Source organism: Astyanax mexicanus, chromosome 1 (assembly GCF_023375975.1).
Source record: "Astyanax mexicanus isolate ESR-SI-001 chromosome 1, AstMex3_surface, whole genome shotgun sequence".
Classification (NCBI taxonomy): Eukaryota; Metazoa; Chordata; class Actinopteri; order Characiformes; family Acestrorhamphidae; genus Astyanax; species Astyanax mexicanus.
Window position 1 is genome coordinate 69,529,424 of NC_064408.1, and position 21,557 is coordinate 69,550,980.

Below are 21,557 nucleotides of genomic sequence, written 5' to 3' on the forward strand. Positions count from 1 at the left end.
ATTCTCTGGCAGACAGGGGTTCAATTCCCCTACTGAGCAAAAAGGACCTCACTACACCACATCAATAAGAATTCTTGAGTAAGTCTCCTAACACTACAATCGACTACCAGTGTAACATAACTCAAAGATAAGTCCCTCCAGATACAAGTGTCAGACAAATGCCATAAATATACACATTCATAAATATAACAAAATTCAGTGATGCAAGACAGAACAAACTCTCTGGCTTTTCGAGCCCTGTGTGCAACACCTGGGAGATATCTACATGCAAGATTCATGATGCTTTCGACCTGAGCTGCAACGATGTAGCTTTGGGTTCCAGATTTTTTTTTACTAAAAAAGCTGCAAAAAAGACAGAAAGAGGGAAATTTTATCACTTATGCTGCATATTAAAGATCACGAGATGCTTTCAGCAGCTCACTGCTATTAAAAAAACCCTCACGACTTCAGGATAAATTCAAAAACAATAATGTTTGCTCTGGCATATTTGAAATATCATATCCACACATATATCTGCAACAAGGAAGAGCTGATAAAACCAAGCATTTTTAGGGAAAGTAATAAAAAATAATAAAAATCCAATCCTCTGTTCTTTTTCTCAACATCCAAGAAATGCATCTGTACAATGTAATCGTAAAAGGGCTGAGGTTCAACAATAACAGTAAAAAAAAGCAAAAGCACCTCTGACAGCAAGAAGCATAGCAGGAATATTTTGTAAGAAATGTGCAAATAGATGTGAAAAACAACAACGTTCAGTGTTCCTTTTCACTCATCCTCCCTGAAGGCAATACTGTGCATGCACATGGCATGTCACATTGTGATTCATCCACAGAGATTTCAATGAAGATGCCATGCAATTTCATCATAGAAACACAGCGTGATCAATCTTAAATTGATTCAGTGTCCCAGTGCTTGTTCAATCGCAAAAACGCAACAGACAGACGCTGATGAAGGCCTTCACAAGCCGACTACAGAAAGTCCAGCTTCAGAGGACACTCAAACATCAAGACGTAAATCAATACCTTGTTTCAGTCGACCAAACTAACCTTGATATTCATCAAGCTTCTTGGCCAGCTCATGCTCCAGCTGAAAAGAAAAAGAGAATGCTTTATTAGGAGGACAAGAAATTGAACAAGACAGAAACCTTGCAGGATGCAACGAGAGAAAATGCAACATGACAGCAAGTCAGTGTCTTTATAACATTAAAGATATCCAGAGATACTGTACATCTTTACCCACTGTATGTGGGCCATGTACTGCTTCTACAGCATTAACAGCAGCACCAACCTGCTGCATCTTTAACTTCTTCTGGCCAGCGACAAAAGAAGGGGGATCACACTCCGCCTCCAGGTCCACTCGCATGAACTCATCAATAGTCAGGTGACTGGTGGGTGTGTCTTCAAATTCTGTCAGTCTAAGGAGAAATTGTGTGGGTGAGTATTGCCAGATTGAGGCAAATTAAAAATTTTCAACAATCACGACTCATCACAACCTATAGTATGGGTGTAAAAGAAACAGACTCATATGAAAGACAGTGCAGGAAAGACCAATAATCAATAAGGGCAGAGATGAATGGAGTTGAATGCAGTTCCACTGCAATTATAATGCTGATTTTCACTAGCACCCCAAATGGGAATTGCTATGTAAGTTAACGCAAAAATAGCATTCCATTTCTCACACTACTGATTAAATAAGAAATAAAGAATATTCTATTTATATCCATGTTGTACAAAATTGGAATGCTCTGATATGGAAATTGTAGGCTGATGCAGCAATATTCAAAGAAGCATATCTGCCAATTATAGTACCATGTAGTGCATATTATATATACGTATTAAATGTAGAAATTGGGAATAAATGTGTCACGTTCTGGCTCGGCTCCATGTCTGTCCTGTTCTGTCTCCGTGTTTATACTGCTCTCCTGTTTGTTTCTCTCCTCCCTGTGCTCTGTTGTGTGTTCTTCCATGTCCCCACCCCCATCTAGTGCCTTCGCCTGAATTTCCTTTGTATCTCCGCCCCCTCATTACCTGTCCCTAGGTGTTTCCTGTTTCCTGTTCCTTCCATGTGTCTTCATTGTTAGTTTGTCAGTTCTTAGACGTTCCTGCATTAATTCAGGTTGCGTTTATTTCCTTTTGTACTCAGTGATCTCTTGTTGTTCTTGTTTTGTTGTTGTTTATTGTTTGTTTTCTTCATTTGTTAATAAATATACTCCCTCTCTGCATCCTCTTCCTGCTCCATACCCTATCTAAATTAATACTAATATAGTCTTAATCCTATTAAGAAATGTAACAGTTGCAGAGGACTAAAACAAAAAGTAAAATGAATAAAATATAAACATTTTAGCACAATATCTCTTATTAACTGCTCTTGTGAAACATCTTTTTGAAATGTTGGCCAAATCTAAACATCTGTCTATGAAATGGCAATTTTGTACAGTTATCAGTCATGTACGTTTTTTTTTACTGAAAAATGCACATATTAGAACTACAGCATGTCGAATGCGTGTCAAAATTGATGAATATAATTGTGATAAACCATATGTTCATTTTAAGATAATTTTATGACAATTATAGAATTATAATATAATAGCACTGTAATGCAACTTCACCTACAACCCCAAAATGTGTGGTGCACTATGAACAACAGAGACCCTGGACTGTTGAGCAACTGAATTGTACACAAAACAAGAATGGAAAAGAATTCCACCTACAAAGCTTCAACAATTGTTTTCCTCAGTTCCCAAACGCTTATTAAGTGTTTTTAAAAGAAAAAGATGATGTAACACAGTGGTAATCATGCCACTGTCCCAAGTTCTATGGAACCTGTTGCAGGCATCAAATTTACAAAGTAAATGATCGGTATGAACATTTGATATCTTGTCTTTGTAGTGTATTCTACTGAATATAAGTTAAAAAGAATTTGAAAATCATGGTATTCTGTATTTGTCTGTGTTTTAAACATCGAACCAACTTCATTGGAACTGGGGTTGTGTCAGTCCTGATGCTGTCAGTCTATGTGCTCTGGACTCAGAAACTCCATTTCCCAGCATTCTCACTCTCAGAACTACAATGGCACATCAGATCACGTGACACTACGGCGTTCCGGTTCACCCAGCTACTGATTGCTCACCTGAACTTTTGAGTATAAATACCCCTCGGTTTCAGCTTTTTGTTGCTGAGTATTGAATCTAGGTTCCCTAGCTCTACTACGATGCGTTTCTTTTTATATTCTGCCTTATCATTTATTGACCGATTTCTGTATTACCATTTAACGTTTTTGCCCTGCCCATTTTATTGAATGTTGCTCTCTGTTGCCAACCTAGCTTGTTTGAAGACCACTCTTGCTTTTCTCAATTATGCTCTCTGGTATGTTGTTTGTTTATGCTGCCTTTATGTTACTGACCCTGGTAGCTTTTGACTATATGTTATGCGTGTCTCCATTTTTGATAAACTGTTTACGAATGTTTAATTATGAGGAATATTTATACAATGGATTTGAAATATAAACATTCTAAATATCTAAAAGAAACCTGCTGTTTTTAAGCAGCACAACATGCCAGCACAATTAGGTTAATGGGATCTCCTTGCTGAGAAAAAAAAAACATAATCAGCAATGTTCATGTTTTGTACCACACAAAATTGGTAAAGTAATTATTGTGACACACCTACAGCAATCTGTTCTGTAATGCCTTCTATCCTGTTTGTTTACATTCAAGGTCAGGTCTGGTTCTGAGAAATTCTGAGATTCTTTGAGATCACATGCTGGTCAGGACTTATCTCTTTTGAGCATAATCTGAAAATGCACGTGTTGTTTCATTTTGGTTGATTTTTGCTGTGTGAGGGCTGTGATGACTAGAGGATGACTAACAACAAGCAAATCTGTTATTATGTGTGGGGTCCCTCTGAACATCGGTTAGGATTTCATAAACATGGGCCAGACATATGGTGATCAATCTGACCAACTGACTTCAGTTATGACTGTATGTATGCACGTTAACCAGGATATTAATGTAAGATACATTGCCTGGCCAAAAAACCCACACTTTATTATTTAGTTAGACCATCTTTAGCTTTGATTGCTGCACGCATTCACTGTGTTTCAATAAGCTTCTGCAATCTCACAAGATTTTATTCAATCCAGTGTGGAATTAATTTTCACCAAGATCTTGCAGCAGCATTGATGATGGTAGAGTCTGACCACTGCACAAAGTCTTCTCCAGCACATCCCAAAGATTCTCAATGAGGTTAAGATCTGGACTCTGTGATGAACAATCCATGTGTGAAAATGATGATCTCATGCTCCCTGAATCACTCTTTCACTATTCCAGCCCCATGAATCCTGACATTATCATCTTGGAATATGGACGTGTCATCAAGAGAAATAATCCATTGATGGAATAACCTGGTCTGCATTCAGTATATTCAGGTAGTCAGCTGACCTCATTCTTTCAGCACATACTGTTGCTGAACCTAGACCTGACCAACTTCAGCATCAACCCCACATCATTTGCTCAGTTATATCTGGCCAGGCAGTGTACAGTCCTCCTCATTTGGTTAATAACTGATCACAAGTCACAGCTCTGTTTTGTGCCCACTGATTATACACAGGATTTGTGAACCGTATTTTCTTATCATTATCTTATTTTTTTAGTGCTGCTCTGTTTTCTCGTCCTTTACAGTCAGTGTTTGATTTGGCAACCGTACCAAGAGCATTCCTCACATTTGTCAATATAGTTGTTGAATAGAATGATTTGTGATTCATGCTTCTTCATTCATAGAATCCTAGCAGGACTTAAAGACTTTTCAGTAGGGAAGAGTGCATGTTTACAATCGATAAGAAATGAAAATACGAAACAGGGTTGAAAAAACTATTCCAAAAAGATAAATAGGGGGCAGCGAGTACTAATACCAAGAATCCTCAGATATAAATCTGATTTCAGCTAGTCTGATACATAAAAAGCCAAAGTAAGAGGAGGATAAGGAGAGGATAAGCTAAACTATACACTCACCCAAGATGATCAGACACCTACCTTTTCCTCAGAGTGGCCTCACACACCTTCACCACACGTATTACTTCCTTCACTGTGCGGCGGAACTCGTGCATACGGGCTGCCACCAGCAGAGCTGAAAGATTGAGATGTAATCCATTCACTATGTTTTATAATTACACTGGACACAATCTCATTAGGCTCTCTATTTACACACAGTAATGAGAAAGCACTATCCAAGTACGTGGCACCTCGGCCTGGCCTCTCAACAAAGCTTGCAGAGCATTCTGAAAACGCTGCATATGGACTTGGTAAACAAGGCACATACAGTCAGGCTGTAATGCTGTTTACCAACTGCTGTACAGTCCTACAGTACATGACACAACTACAAACCTCCACATGCCTCTCCATTTTTCTGCCAGCCTTATAGCTCAGTCCACACAACCGCCTCCACTGTATTTATGCAGCACTACAACAACATACCAAGCTGAGCTCAATCAATACGCCAAACGCTTAGATCCACTTCAGGCTCCGGTCTTCTGTGAGACTGAAAACAAACCACACTATAACACTATACCAATGGAAATCTACACTCATCGTCAAAGAAATAAGCTGTAAAAATAATAAATGCACCCAGACGGAGTTTTAAACTGCAATGCTATTCAGAAGGAAGAATTACCAAGAACGATAAATAATTACAAATTTAGACTGATATCGGCAACTCTTGGTCATATACAGCTTTGGAAAAAAATAGACCACTTAAAAATGTGGTTTCTTTGATTTTACCAAATTAAAAAACTCAATAATATAATCAAGAGAAAGATGGATAATCCAAGCCATCAAACCAAGATGAACTGCTTGAATTTTTGCACCAGTAGTGGAATAAAGTTATCCAAAAGCAGTGTGTAAGACTGGTAGATGAGAACATGCCAAGATGCATGAAAACTGTGATCAAAAAACAGGGTTATTCCACCAAATATGGACTCTTAAAACTTTATAAATATAAATATTCATGAAAATTTTCTTTGCATTATTTGAGGTCTGAAAGCTCGGCATCTTTTTTGTTATTTCAGACATCTCTTTTTCTGCAAAAAGATGCTCTAAATGACAATATTTTTTGGGGGAATTTGGGATAAATTTTGTCAGTAGTTTATAGAATAAAACAAAAATGTTAATTTTACTCAAACAAATACCTATATCCCTAATTCCTAATTTGTTTTTACATTTACTCTAAACATCCTCTCCAAATGATCAACTTCATCGCTGAGAACCCCAATCTAAACTTATCGCCTTCCTCTGAATACTGTGAATGATTAATGATAAATTATTAATTATTCAGATATTGCAGCAGCGGATGTAGGAGGGAAAGTGAGACAGAAAAAAGTAAGAGAGAGAGAGAGAGTTAGAGAGAAAAAGAGAGAGAGAGAGAGAGAGAGCACAGAACTGGAGCTAGATAGAGGATGTTTGCATGCTTTTCTGAAGCAAGGGCATCTTGCTGACGGCAGACTACGGGGGCTTAAATGCTGGGCTTCAGATGGAGGGCAAAGAGGTCTGAGCAGCAGAACTGAATGTGCTGTGCTCAGAGTTCAGGCTTGTTATGCAACATTACAACCCTCTTCCAGGTCCCATATCAAACTTTAAGCCTGGTAAGGGTTTGCTTCACAGTTTGGTAAAAGCAGTCAGCAGCAAAATTCAGCAACATGTCATGATGAACTGTATCATCTTTCAGGCCCAGAGGCAGAATATTCAGACAGTCATTCCTGAGGGAAGCCCAGTATAATGATCTCTTTTACAAAACAAAATGAGGAAATGACAATCGAAATGTAGAGGCTATAGGCCAGTGGTGCTCATTCCTGGTCCTGGAAATCTACCACCCTGGAGATTTCTGATCTAACACCCCGAGTCTAGAATATTCACATGTCCCTGAAGGCCTTAATAACCTGTATCAGGTGTGTGAAATGTGGGGGTGGTAGATCTCCAGGTCTAGGAATGAGCATCCCTGCTCTAGGCTGTCATTAGTGTTGGAAACTGGTGCCAACGGATATACTGAATTTATTGGCTTTTCACAGAAATCTTACTGGTAAAGCATCATATAACATATGAATAATATCAATAGTGTAATAAATAATAATAATATTGGATTTAGGAACTGTTAGCTGTTCTCCAGTTAGCGATGGCTGTACAGCTTATAGGTTATTACAAGCTAATATACAGTTTCACTATCTTAATCATTTTTTATTAATACTTGCCTTCGAAATGTGGTTCATACAAGCATAACAAAGAATAAAATCCCCTACAATTTAGCTTCAATAAATGTCTCCACAATTACAAAGAATTTGACTGAAGGGTTTAATGTTTGGTACCTGCACCACACAGTCCTGATGGCCTGCGTCCTGTGTGCATCCAGTCCCTCTTCATTCTCTGCAGCAGCCTCAGGGCAGTCATTGATACTTCATGGGTCTTTTCTCCAAACTCCAACATGTGGGCAAAGCGTGGAATATACAGACATGGATCTATGGACAAAGTACATATAATCAGAATAGATGTTTCAGATCTAGTGTCTCAAATGAGTGTCCTTACAACCACATATGTCATTTTACATATACATTTGTGCAAATAAACATCCAAAAATATTTTCCAGTCAATTTACAAGCATATTTACTGACACCTAATTTAATGAAAGACATTTCTCCAGAAAACTGCCAGGGACTAAGGCACAACTGCCAGTTCTAAGACAATGACTGTAAACATTGGTAAACAGCATCAGCATTAGCAGATAGATAAGCTGTTAAGGTCTCTGGCTCTGCATCTTTTTTGTTATTTCAGCCATTTTATGCAAATAAATGCTCTAAATAACAATATTTTATCTGGAATTTGGGAGAAATGTTGTCCGTAGTTTATAGAATAAAACAACAATGTTGATTTTACTCAAACATAAACCTATAGATAGCAAAATCAGAGAAACTGATTCAGAAACTGAAGTAGTCTCTTAATTTTTTCCAGAGCAAAATGTCCAGTATTTGATGGATGATAATGCTGCAATAAAGGTTATATTTCCAATGTCTGAAGGCAAAATTCTGAAATGAATTAATTAGCTATTAACTTAATGATAAACAGCACTGTTCTATACCAAGTTGAACATACAAACAACCATAAACCGTAACTAGACAGTTTAAAATAAATAGCTATAAACCATCCATTACTAATTCTGTCTTTTCTGCAGCCTTGTAAAAAGGCTGAAGGACATCTCATCTCAGGAACACAGGTATCACATTTATGAGGGTGCCATATTTACCACAATTCAAACGCCACCTGAATGCAGCATTAGACTTTATACTTTCTTTCATTTTTTTCCTGGTGTGCAGTTTAACATCACTGCATTGTATAAGACATTTGTTGATGACAACAGCCATTTAGATTGACCACACAAATTATTTACATTTTCTTCAGGGCATTTCTTCCATTTGAACCTTGTTATACAAATACATTTCTAAATTAGGAGTCTTACCCAAGGATTTTGATGTACATTGTTATTGTAGTGTGGTACGCTTGCCTGGCTGGGGAATTGAATCCTAGACTGTCAGGGGGATCCTGCTGCACTACACCCACTACTAATTCTAATTCTAAACACTAATGAACGTGCAATTTAACACACTCTATTCAGTTAATCAAGCTTATGAATCAGGTAGATATGATTAGGGCTGTAATAAATCAATCTGTTACACTGTTGTTGCAGGCATTTAACTGAACTGTTATTGTCTGTGTTCACACATAAGCGTCTGTTTCTTATTTAATATTTATTAAAAACATTTTTATTTACATGTTAATGTCTGAGCTGATTCCAATCATTTGACCTGCAGTGCAGTTGTCAGGGAGTACAAAGTATATATGCAAACAACATATACAAGTTGTTGCTTTGAACAAGCAGGCTATTCATTTGCACCCTACTGCAGGGTTTAAATGGACCCAACTTCTTTAAGGCTCTCCTTGACATCAGGGTGAATCTGGAGCATTGCCTCTCTATAGGGAGCTCTGAAAGTGGCTTGGCTTAGGGAGCAAATATCCCTTACTTCCACCTACTTCAAAGTCCTTGGGTAAACTCATTCCGCTGCCCCACTAAAGTACACATCACGGATGTCCTAATAAAAGGGAAATGAGTTCAGCTCAGAGAACCAGTCTGCCTCAATCCTATCTTAGTCGTACTGCTGCATGGACTCCACCTGTGCTTGGGGGACACTCGAAATCCCCCTGGACCTCTTCTGTCACTTGGATTTCCCCAACTCATAGAGGCAATTTTATACTAAATTATCATATCAATATACTGAAGCAAAACAGTCAAGGAGCTGGTCTTTCTGTGCCATCTGCAAAATAGGAAGCAGTCATTTTGGCTAAATTAAATTTTCACATGTGACAACTCTCTGAGACTCTCTCTGTACTGCACTAAAATTGATCGGGAAGCCTCTTTGTCACACGGGCGATTGGGTTTGTGTGATTTGCGAGAGTGTGTGGCTGTCGAAGGCTGATTAAAAAAGTTGATGAATGAATGCAGGGAGGCAGGAGGGCCTCTAACAATTAGGGCTGTGAGGAATTTTAGCTGAACAGAAAGCAACAACACTCCAACTGAAGGTAAACAAACTCGAGTCTTTCTGGACCTTCAGTGTAAATATGCACCACCATGCAAAACTAAAATTTAAAGGCTTAGAATCAGCATTTGTTTAAAAACATAAACAGAAATGAAATCAATTTTGGTGCAGATACATACAGCATATTGACTGTTTGTATCAATGAAAGTCATTGATTTGTGTTATGATGCTGATATTCTTTGTGAGTGTTCTAGTAAGAATCATTATAAATAAAATAATTCTATTCCAGTCAAGTACTCTAGCAATAAGAATTTTATTCGGGTCTATTATTCCTTTTAAGAAAAAATTCCCGCCAAATATTTTAGTGAGAAGAATTATATTCTAGTTAAGAATTGTAGTGAGAAGAATTATAATTTGTGTAAGCAATTACTGCAACTAAATTTTTCCTGTGTCTTGCACACCAGCTTGGAGGCATTTTAGCCCATTCCTCTGTACATAATAGCTTCAACTTTAAGCTGTTTGGTCATTTCCTCACATTAACTTACTACAGGTCCTTCTGCAACATTTTGATTGCATTAAGATCAGGAATTTGACTTGGCCATTCCAAATCATATACTTTATTCTTCTTGAACCACTCTTTCGTAGAACGACTTGTGTGCTTAGGGTCATTGTCTTGCTGCATGACCCACCTTATGCATCTTATGCAACCCGGTGGAGGAGAACATGGCAAGATGCATGCAAACTCCAGCAAATATTGATTTCTGAACGCTTAAAATGTTATAGAAATGAACTTGTTTTCTTTGCATTATTTGAGGTCTGAAAGCTATGCATCTTGTTTTGTTAATTTAGCTATTTCTCACTTTCTGCAAATAGATGCTCTAAATGACCATGTTTTTATTTGGAATTTGGTAGAAATTATGTTTATAGTTTATAGATTACAAAAACAATGTTCATTTTACTCAAACATATATTATAAATAGCAAAATTAGAGAAACTGATTCAGAAACTGAAATGGTCTCTTAATACTTTCCAGAGTTGTGTGTCCCATTTCAGCACATACAGCACAGAGAAAGGGTATAACCAGATTTCTCCTGTTTCAGTTGTATCGTGTATATATATATAAATTAAATACAGGTTAAACTACTAGTTCCTCTGCAGGTGTGTGTGTGCAGTGTGTTAGAGTCAGCAGTGTTTACAGCACAGGGGGAGTAACTGGAGTGGAACAGTGTGTAGTGTGTTTGAGGACGCTGTAGTTGATGAGAAGAAGGGGTTTGCCTACGGGAGACTTTGGGCTGGCAAAATACGGTTGTCTAGGTTTGTATGATGCTTAAGCCTCTTAACCCAGTCCGTTATCCGTTGATAAACCCCTCCAAATGATCCATTTTGTAACGCCGGGGCCCTCTGTTGGAAAGCCGGGAGAACGAGCTGGAAGCAGGACGTAAGCCCAACCCCCCTCTCCCAGAGCAGGCTCGGGATTTAACATGGCTCCTGGCTGCGAGCGAACGAGCGTCCGCGGACCAGACCTGACTGTGTTTTTCCGCTGAGCGGGGCTCCCTCTTTTCCCCTCTTCACGAAAAGGTAACAAATTCAGAACCGCGCACGGCTGTAGGTACTTTCTGTGTCCGGGTGTTGACGGGCTGGGTGTAGTAGGGGGAAGCGCGGCGCTGCCTCGGCTGTGGAGCGGCTGGGGGAGGAGAACTCCTCCGTGCGGAGGGGCTCCTCGTATTAAAAAAACTAGTGCTGCTAGTTACTTCTGCTGCCGCTGTGTCGTAACAAGCCGGGGCTTCTCTTCTTTAAAAATAGCCTGGGCTTTTAGAGGATGTAGAGAAGCTGGAGCTGGTTTGGTAGTTTAGCAGCTGAGAGGACTTGCAGCTGCAGATGCTTGTAGTTAGTTTGCTACTGAAAACCTGATTTAAACAGTACCTAGGCTACTAGTAGTTAGTGTCGAGAAACTATGCGAAAAATAAACAAATGGTGGTTGAAATGTGAAGGTGGACTCTCTCCTGTTGCCTGTGCACAACACTTCTTCATTTGTGTTATGTTTGTGTGTGTTGTTGCATTCGTGTATGTGTGTGTATATGTGCTCCGGTGTTCCGTCGAGTTATGCTACCCATCGATACCTGCTTCCTAATGTCACTGCGCATGCGCTGACCTACACTTATTAATTATTTTTCGTGTTTTTTTTTTTTACAATAAACCTTTTTTTCCTGTTTTTTTGTGTGCACTAAACAACCTAAACGTATTGTCATGGCACAAAGGTGCAAATAAAAACTAATAATGATAATAAACAAATAAATGCAAAACATATAAAAAAATACAAAAATAGTTTGTGATGACCTCTCACTGCTATAACTGTACAATGATACACAGTGACTTCCACTGAGAACATGCTCTAATATGGTGCGTCTTTTGCATTTTTAAAGTATTTAAAAATATATACACTACGGTAGCCGGGACTGACAAGGTAGCACAACTCGACACAACACCGGCTCTTCTGTCAATGGCCAGTTTTAAAGTAGCCAGTTTAACTTCGCGAAACGGTCTCAGAAGCTCTGTATCTACAAAAATACGTTTTTTCGCCGAAATAGCAAAGATACAACACTGCTGTTTATGTTCCGCTATTTTTAACGTGCTTGTTTACGCGTTTTTAAACAGCCGCAGTGAATGTAATCTAGTGTATTTATCTCTAAATTTATTTATTTATTATTTTTTTCTTGTAGCTGCGATCGTGTCGGCGTAAATGCTGACGTGAACGTATACTGTCAATAGAGGCAGGTACTCCAGGTCCAGACAGTAAAAATCCACCCCAGGATTTTTGTTACAACTGCATGGGCTCTAGCTTAGCTGTAGCTCGTGCCTGCCAAGCAGTTAGAGTAAAATCCCGGGGTGGAGTTTTACTTTCTGGACCTGAATCATCCATATCTAATTTTCAACTCCAGCGCAAGGGTTAAATCTGCTGCTTCGGCTGTACGGGTATATTATGGCGAGAGTGGGCGGGCCTTTTCGCCGTGGGAGGAGCCTCGCGTCTACAGACGTGCGGCACGTCCGTTAGTCTGATTGGTCGGCGCGGGTATGGGCGTTTGCTTTGGCCGCACAAAACGAGCGTTTACAATACAGGAGCAGCAGCAGCAGTATAGAGAGAGATAGAGAGAGGTGATGCTGCTGGTGATGGTAAGCACAGATACAGATCACATGCCACTGCTCATTTACGCTCATCTAGGCTAGTCGTTTCTCGTCTGAGTCAGTCGTTTTTCTGGTTCTCTGGCGGTTTGCAGTGGATTTGGGACTCGAGGGGAGATGCTTTCTCCGTGATTGAGGATGCGATGAGAAAGAGGAAAAAGTACGGGCGTTGGAATAGTTCCGCTGGACGGACGCGTCTGTGTTGTTCCCTGTAGAGAGAGAGCAGCGTTATGTGATCGCGTAGGTCGTGAGCTCGTATTTGAAAACACGGGACCTGTCCGCTTAGAAGAGAGCGCCTCCCTCAGTGCACCTGCCGTTCTCTCAGATCTCCTACACACTGGTGGATTTATTTGCTGATGCCAACACCTCCAGATTGCCTGTATGGCCGGATCATGAAGTTTCTGACATTTTTCCTTCTGCTTCCAGAGACCCTAAAAAGGACTAGAAAGAGTGGGAAGGGACCCGGCAAGCTGCCAGCATGCTATGAGATTGTGACTTTGTCCTTGAAGAAGAAGATGGCTGCAGAACTGTACCCTGCTAGCATAAATACTAATCTGCCGAACAGCAACAGTCCAGCGGTTACTGCCACCAGTAAAAAGAACATTGTTCAGGTGACCCAAACAGTGACCACCCCGACGTCCACCACCACTCAGCAGAACATCAACAATAACAACGTCGAGACTGCCACCTGGCAGGCGACTCATCCGACACTGCGAGAAAGGTAAAGGCACATTTAGTCACTATGCTGTTCAAGAGCCTAGACTGCAATTACAGACATACTTCAAAGCTGCAATCTTTTTTTTTCTCCCAGGAATGCTTTGATGTTCAATAACGAACTAATGGCTGATGTTCATTTCATTGTGGGTCCCCCTGGCGAGTCCCAAAAAGTCCCAGCCCATAAGGTGAGTAAGTGAGTGCAGTGCAGTTTTTTAATCTGGAGTAGCCTGGGGGCTATTGTTTTAGTCACTGCACAAGACTAATTTTATCCTATGCTATGTTTTCTGTTCGGGTGTCTTTCACAGTATGTGTTGGCAGTGGGGAGTTCAGTGTTTGGTGCCATGTTTTACGGGGATCTTGCTGAAGGCGAATCTGAGATTCATATTCCTGACGTGGAGCCTGCTGCTTTTTTAATCCTATTAAAGTAAGTAAAAGGTTATGGTTAAAGGATTTTTTAACTATAATCCCCATGTAAATGCTCAATTTTTAATATTTTAATAGTACAGGTTTATTAAGAAAAAGCAATGTGCTGATGATATTCTCCTTATTTTCCTTCTAGATATCTGTACAGTGACGAGATTGAACTGGAGGCGGACACGGTGCTGGCCACTCTGTACGCCGCCAAAAAGTATATAGTGCCTGCCTTGGCCAAGGCCTGTGTCACCTTCCTGGAGACCAGCCTGGAGGCCAAGAACGCCTGTGTGCTGCTGTCCCAGAGTCGGCTCTTTGAAGAGCCTGAGCTCACTCAGCGTTGCTGGGAGGTTATCGATGCTCAGGCCGAGCTGGCTCTGCGTTCTGAAGGCTTCTGTGAAATTGACCTACAGACCTTGGAGATCATCCTGAAACGAGAGACTCTAAACACTCGTGAGGCTGTAGTGTTTCAGGCCGTCTTGGAATGGGCTGTGGCCGAATGCAAAAGGCAAGGACTGGGACCAACGGCTCGCAACAAGAGGGCCGTGCTGGGCAAAGCCCTCTATCTGGTGCGAATTCCTACCATGACGCTGGAGGAGTTTGCAGATGGAGCAGCGCAGTCGGATGTGTTGACACTGGAAGAGACTCATGACGTTTTTCTGTGGTATACAGCAGCCACTAAGCCCAAACTGGACTTCCCACTGACTAAAAGGAAGGGACTGACGCCGCAGCGTTGCCACCGCTTTCAGTCCTCTGCCTATCGCAGCAACCAGTGGCGCTACCGTGGCCGCTGTGACAGCATCCAGTTCGCTGTGGACAAGCGGATCTTCATTGCTGGACTGGGCCTGTATGGCTCTAGTGGCGGGAAGGCTGAGTACAGCGTCAAAATCGAACTGAAGCGTCAAGGGGTGATTCTGGCCCAGAACCTGACTAAGTTCATTTCGGACGGTTCGAGCAGCACTTTCTCTGTGTGGTTTGAGCACCCGGTTCAGGTGGAGCAGGATGCCTTCTACACAGTTAGTGCCGTGTTGGATGGGAATGAGCTTAGCTACTTTGGACAAGAGGGAATGACAGAAGTGCAGTGTGGGAAGGTGACCTTTCAGTTCCAGTGCTCTTCGGACAGCACTAATGGCACTGGTGTGCAGGGCGGTCAGATCCCAGAGCTGGTCTTCTATGCCTGAAAGGTGTGAGGACAGCAGTACTGAAGTGCATTCCACTCAGCTGGATTTGGATGCAATGAACACATGGGAAAGTACAGGGTCCTGAGAGGCTCTTGCCTTCTTTTCAATGTAGCAGTGGAGGACAATTGAATGGCAAAGCCTATCTACACTAAAACAGACTCTTCTGACAAAGTATGAGTGAAGGAATGCTCCTCTGCTTTATTTATTGAAAAAAAAAGTATATTTGATTTAATTATTGATGCTGCGGCATGCAGATCTATATATAAATAAATATATATATATATAAACAAAGAAATAGATGTATTGCACTCCTGGTGGCTCACTACCACTAGCGCGTTGTGTTTTGTACATAACCTGAGGCTAATTTGTTTACAGCTTGATGCTGACTGACAAATGAAATGTCTTGTATTAGTGTGCAGCTTACTAAACTGCAGATCATAAAAGTTTTGTGACTCAAACTGCAAAGTTGTCACCCTCTGTTATTGTTTCACTTGTGGGTTTATAGTTCATAATGTAGTCTTATGACTGGAATGTTAAAAAAAAAAAAAAAAAAAAAAAACTAGTCTGCCCAATACTAAAAAACACTCCTAACTGAATGTGCCCAGATACTCATTAGCATATTTGTACTTACAAGAAAACCTCAGCTGCCTTTTTCGGGCTAAGATTAACATCTGCTCTCTGACTCTATTGTGCATGAAATCATTTTGAGGAATACAAAAAACAATTTCATCAGCCATAGTGAACCTGATCTGTATTAATGAGACAATGACTGTCATGTATGGGTGAAATATCTTCATAGCCCACATAAAGGAACCACTTTGCCTGCCAGACTGCTGGGGAAACTGAATGGGGAGATTGTTTGAATTCAGCCCAAAGAATCTGCCGCAATGCCTTTTGCATTCAAATTGAGGGTTTAGAAAACGCAGAGCAGATGCAAGTTGGTAAAGTGGCAGATTTTCAACAGACAAGCAGCTGAATATGAAATTAGAGCACATGGAAAGCTGCTAATCAGTCTGTTTGCTGGGATTACAATAAGTGCATTATTACTGAGATGCTCCCGGTTGTATACTTGGATATAATTTTGGCTCACCGCACTTTAACGTGATGAATCTAAGGAACAGAGGACGTGTTTATCTCCACAGTGGCAAAGAGAAACAGAAAGGCTGGCTTACATAGATGAGGTGATGGAGCTGAATGGATTTTATGTGGGATGCAGTGCCCCCTATGTTCTTAAAGTCAGACTGCAACTCCTTTGTGTAGTTTTCTTTGAAACAGATGGACAGCTAATTTCCAGCCATTAACTAAATGTGGTAGAGTTACAGGAATCACACTAAAGGTCTGTTCTTAGCTATATGGGGGCATATTTTCCATAAGTCTAGACTTTATTAAAATAACATACATCCTCAATGTTTCATTCTTTATGACATGACAAGGCACGGGACATTTGATTGAAAAAATGAACTGGCATATGAGTGATTGAAAATCAAGGAAGCTGTGTTCATGTGCAGAAGTAAAATATAACATTACCAACAGCAGGGGCGTTGATGCAGAGCTCTCTGGCTAACAGCAGGAAGGTTTTGCCCAGGATGTAAACATTCACCTGTGTAAAAAAAAAAAAGCTTGGATCAAATTTGACTTGCATATTTTGTGCCCTCATTTAAAATAATAATAACACTGCACTTTTACATACAATAATAACTAATACAATGCAGATCAATATTGCATACAAGGATTTATTGAACTATTTATTAAACAATAAATAATATACAAAAATATGTTTTCACATTCATGTAGCTAAAAGACAAGTTATCTGTTTTGCTAACTCTGATACATGAATAGATTTTGAATATTAGTTTTTATTTCATATTTTTTATGATGCATTCTAGAAGTGATGCCATGGAGGTAGCACTTTTGTTCCATTAAGAATTATTATTTTAAAAGAGATATGTGAGTATGAAAAAAAATTTAAATGTTTAATAAACTTACACTTTATGTAAAGGTTCTTCACACTCACCTTTCTTTTTTATGGAACAAAAAGTGGTTCTTCTCTGGCAACACTGAAATAGCCCTTTGTAGCACATCTATTTTAGGGTAAGTCTAGATTTTCTGTGTTTTTAGGATTTATTTTAGCTTTATTTATCACTCTGGACATGTGTAATATTTCTTGATTTTTAAATATTAAGTATTTTTAAGTTTCAAGTTATTATTCATTTTGTCCTACCACCTATTCCCTATAACTCATGGAATATATTACTGACAACAGTGATTCTACACTTTTGAACAGCACTGTATATGTGAACAACATAATATAGTAGCTCATATTCTTGAAAAACATCTTGTGCATCAGTACAGTTGCATTATTGTTGTATTATACTTATCCACAATTCTAAGTTTACAATGTTTACAGCTTTGGCACACTAAGTCAGAAAACACATTCTCTTTCACTTTAAGATCAAAACAAGCATAGTCTAATTGGTGCGCTTTCTTCTTTGGCTATGATGAGAGTGTAAAGCATGCACAGAGCACTTGGAACAACCCATTAATGTACAGAGGTCAAGACCCCAGCAGCAGGTCTCTAGTTAGCCTGGCATGCCCAGCATGGCGGGCTGCTGTCAGAGCAGGGTGTGGCAGCACTTGCCTAGGATTCGTAGCATATTTCATCCTGGCTATATCCCCTCCTCTTAACATCCCTTCAGCACCAGACAGGGTTCAAGGGTCTATGCTCCCAGGACAGCTGAGAGAGTAAAAATAAGCGTAACACCAGCTGTGTAGCTGTGAAATGCCTCCCCTCGGAACCACAAGCATTAAGGGCTGTGCAGTGTATGCTGCAAACAGAGCTGATCTGGCAAACAACCATTTGGATTTACAATTCAGCCAGTTCATGGGCAATGTCAATACAATTTATCATTCACTTCCTCAACCCTTTTGTGCGTAGCGTCTAGCACTGTGTGTTGCCTTGTCTCACTATTCAATTCGACTGAAAGCTTTCATTTACATAGCGAGGTCCAGCTGAGACCAAAGCCTCAGGCGCAGCAAGGCCCTGTCTCATTCAAAATGCAAACATCGGAAAATGATTAAATATCAAAATGTCAGACAGACATGGGCAGTTAAATAAAACATGTAACTTTTAATTCAGCTACATTTTACTTATCACCCCCACTCACATGTTTTCATATGATGCTTTACACCAGAATAACCTGAGGATAGTGTTATTGTTGACTATTTAGTCATAGGCCTTAAATTTTTGCTTCACTTGCACTACTGTCTATGTACCTTATAGTTTTAGTAATATAATGATCTAAAATCCACTCTGCCTCTGTGTGTCTGACATCCCACCACTGAATCTTGAGGATTTCTATTCAAGCATTACATAAAAAGCTCTCATATTTGATAAGGAACATTACTGGAAAGCATCATAATACATCATAATAATGTAATTGTAATATAAAATATAAAACAAAATCATGTCAAAATATAATGAATAAAATCATAAATTGTCTATTTCCTGAACTTCATCTTAAAATCAATATTTTCCTTAATACAAATCAAACCATTCATGTCCTCCAAACCTTTCATGTCATTATGGTTGTCTAGTTTTTACGTCTATTTTGGGTTGATTCCTGTTACTGAAATTATTAAGTAGAGTAGAGAGTGAACAGGCAGCTTTTACAAGTGTTCTGGAGAAGATTTCAAAACCCTTACATTTTCTGAATCTAAATAAGTTATTTTACTGCAGAAAAACGGGTTTTGTATCACCTACACCTGTAGCCTGTATAAGGGACAAGGCATTTAAGGGTTTAATTACGGCTTCGATTTGGCTAAGGATTAAAACACACCAGTTTGGAAAAAATGTTGCTAATAACAATGGACGAAACTCTAAAAAACAAGCAGACAGATAAAATGAGGGAGAACTGGAGTGGACATTATAGTTTTAATAATATAACACTAATATAATCTAAAAACCACTAAACATCGATTTTTTTAATACTGTTCATAAGCTTTTGCTTTCAAAGCATTTTTCAATGCGGATACATCACATCCAACACATACCACCACTACAACACTTTTTACATTTTTTGTCTCATTGAACATTTACATAAACTTGCTGACCAATTTACTCCAGCTCATCCATTCAATTATCTATTGTGAGGCAGAAGTCCAATACATACACATTTTTTATCTCCAATTACCAGCTCTATAGTATCACTTCTCTACTCTAAATGAGCACTGTGTAGTTTTAGAAATACAGACTGTAGTCCTGTGTCTGTCTTTGTGCATGATATTCAATGACCAGAATCATTCTTAGCACTGAAGTGACACTCACATACAGCATATGGTGGTGATGTGTTAGTGTGTGTTGTGCTTTTACAGCAGTAAAGTACTCCTAAGGTTTGCTACTGCTCCAGTTATTGAAGCTTATTAGGTTTAAAAACGAGGAGGTGGTCATAATATAATGATAATATTATCCTGTCAACAGATCTAAATTCAGTAGAACACTTCTGGGATGTAGAACAGGCGATTCACAGCATGAAGTTGCTTCTGAAAAAAATGCAGAAGCTACATGATGCAATTATGTCAACATGGACCAGAATCTTGAAGGAATGTTTTCTCACTTCTTGAGTAATTTATGCCAGAAAGAAGTGAAGCTGTTTTGAAAGCAAAGGGAGGCCCTACCCAGTGTTAGTATAGGGTTGCTAATAATGTGCTTGTTTAGTGTTTATCCACCTATTTAGCCTACACAAATGAATATGAAAGGTCCACCAATTTCTGTTGAATATATAAGATATAAGCATTTTGAATGAGACATTATATCATTCAAAACAAATACAGTGTAAATGTGTAATAACAAAATCAGCCTGTTTAAATATACTGATACTAAGCCACAAGAGAAATGTAGGATATGGCTGATTTAAAGATGTAATGAAATATCAGAATGCCAACCTGCAAGAGATCACTCAGGTCCAGCAGCATGTCTGCAGATAAATTAAGGAAGCAAAAGGGGAAAAAATGACAGGTATTTCAAACAAGACGAATGAGAGGCATGCAGTGTTCAGAATAAACCAGCTAAGAAGCTAAAAACATTACATATTCACTCAGTATCTTCACCCTTTAATGTCATTAATGCAAATCCGATAACTCTGATGCAGTAATTGTCACTTTGGATTAGTTTGGAATTAAGATTAATCTTTTCCCAACCACCTTTGCGTGCCCACAAGCCTGAGGCGAAACCTGAGCCTCACAGCGAGGAAGGGATTCACCCTGTCTGTCTGCCATCACCACTCACCTGACAAGCACATTCTCTCTCACACCTGTGGCATGGCGGGTCTCCATGGTGACTAATGCTCTTTAAGTACAGTAGGGAGAGATTAGTACCACTGAAAGGGAAAGGCTAATCCTGTCTTATCAAGAGATAGCGAAGGCGATCAGTCTAAGGGCCTTAATTACGGCGCCGATCTTGATAAGGATAAAAAAGCACACCAGTTTGGGAAAGTGTTGCTAATAGCAATGGCAGAAACTCTGAAAACAAGATAGGCAGGTAGATAAAGAGAGTGCTAATGCTAACTGTCTCAGACAGTGTAGTTTAGAAGGTGGTGTTATTAGGCAGCTGTTGTTTTTCGTTATTTACTACTACTAAATATCATGTATTATTAGTGAATAACAATATTTATTCATAAAATATTTTTAAATATTTAAAAATATTTACATATTAAATGCTGTAATCCTAAAGAAATTGTAAGGCTGATCCAGTTGGATTTTATTTAAATAAAATGCATTTGTCAGCATCAAAAATGTACATATGTATGGTATACAGGGGTTGGACATTAAAACTGAAACACCTGGTTTTAGACCACAATGATGTATTGTGCCAACAGACAGTTCTAGTGGAAACAGGAGAGTTGAGGGGCACATTAAATTCTGCTGTGATTTGAGCAGCCGTGGTTTTACGTTTTTGCCCCTAAACATCCCTCTCAGACAGCTTCCTCTTGCGTCCACAGTTAATCCTGTTGGATGTGGTTTGTCCCTCTTGGTGGTGTGCTGACATTACCCTGGATACCGTGGCTCTTGATACATCACAAAGACTTGCTGTCTTGGTCACAGATGCGCCAGCAAGACGTGCACCAACAATTTGTCCTCTTTTTAACTCTGGTATGTCACCCATAATGTTGTTTGGATTGCAATATTTTGAGCAAAAATGTGCTCTTACCCAGCTAGTTGAACCTCCACACTCTGCTCTTACTGGTGCAATGTGCAATTAATGAAGATTCACCACCAGGCTGCTCCAATTTAGCCATGAAACCTCCCACACTAAAATGACAGGTGTTTCAGTTTCATTGTCCAACCCCTTGTATATCTACTGGAGGGTGGCATCAGCACATGAACCCAAAATAGTATTCATAGTAGTAACAACAGAAGTAGTAATAGAAGTGGTGTTTATAATATCAGTAGCAGTAAAAATATAGTAGTAATAACAGTAGCAGTAGTAGTAGGTTTAGTAAT

The 21,557-nt window shown here is 39.4% G+C and overlaps 2 protein-coding genes across 6 annotated transcripts in view; one reads left to right on the forward strand and one right to left on the reverse strand.

Moving 5' to 3' along the window:
* brf1b (BRF1 RNA polymerase III transcription initiation factor subunit b) overlaps window positions 1-21,557 on the reverse strand; it is an 88,973-nt gene that overhangs the window by 51,660 nt on the left and 15,756 nt on the right. For both annotated transcript variants that reach the window (XM_049482161.1, XM_022663992.2), the window contains 6 exons: window positions 20,001-20,032; window positions 16,587-16,659; window positions 7,351-7,500; window positions 5,030-5,123; window positions 1,288-1,414; window positions 1,047-1,086 (listed from right to left, as the gene is read on the reverse strand). In XM_049482161.1, coding sequence (XP_049338118.1) covers window positions 1,047-1,086; window positions 1,288-1,414; window positions 5,030-5,123; window positions 7,351-7,500; window positions 16,587-16,659; window positions 20,001-20,032 — 516 coding nt within the window. The remainder of the gene's footprint in view (window positions 1-1,046; window positions 1,087-1,287; window positions 1,415-5,029; window positions 5,124-7,350; window positions 7,501-16,586; window positions 16,660-20,000; window positions 20,033-21,557) is intronic.
* Window positions 10,851-15,517, forward strand: btbd6b (BTB (POZ) domain containing 6b). 4 transcript variants are annotated; one of them, XM_007230931.4, is made up of 5 exons: window positions 10,851-11,148; window positions 13,177-13,471; window positions 13,562-13,652; window positions 13,773-13,891; window positions 14,027-15,517. In XM_007230931.4, exons 2-5 carry the CDS (start codon window positions 13,266-13,268, stop codon window positions 15,057-15,059), a joined length of 1,449 nt encoding a protein of 482 aa, XP_007230993.3. In that variant the 5' UTR covers window positions 10,851-11,148; window positions 13,177-13,265; the 3' UTR covers window positions 15,060-15,517. The 4 variants fall into 4 exon arrangements, with proteins under 4 accessions (XP_007230993.3, XP_007230989.3, XP_007230992.3 ...); XM_007230930.4 differs by lacking the exon at window positions 10,851-11,148 and adding an exon at window positions 12,436-13,090; XM_049482184.1 differs by lacking the exon at window positions 10,851-11,148 and adding an exon at window positions 12,436-12,741.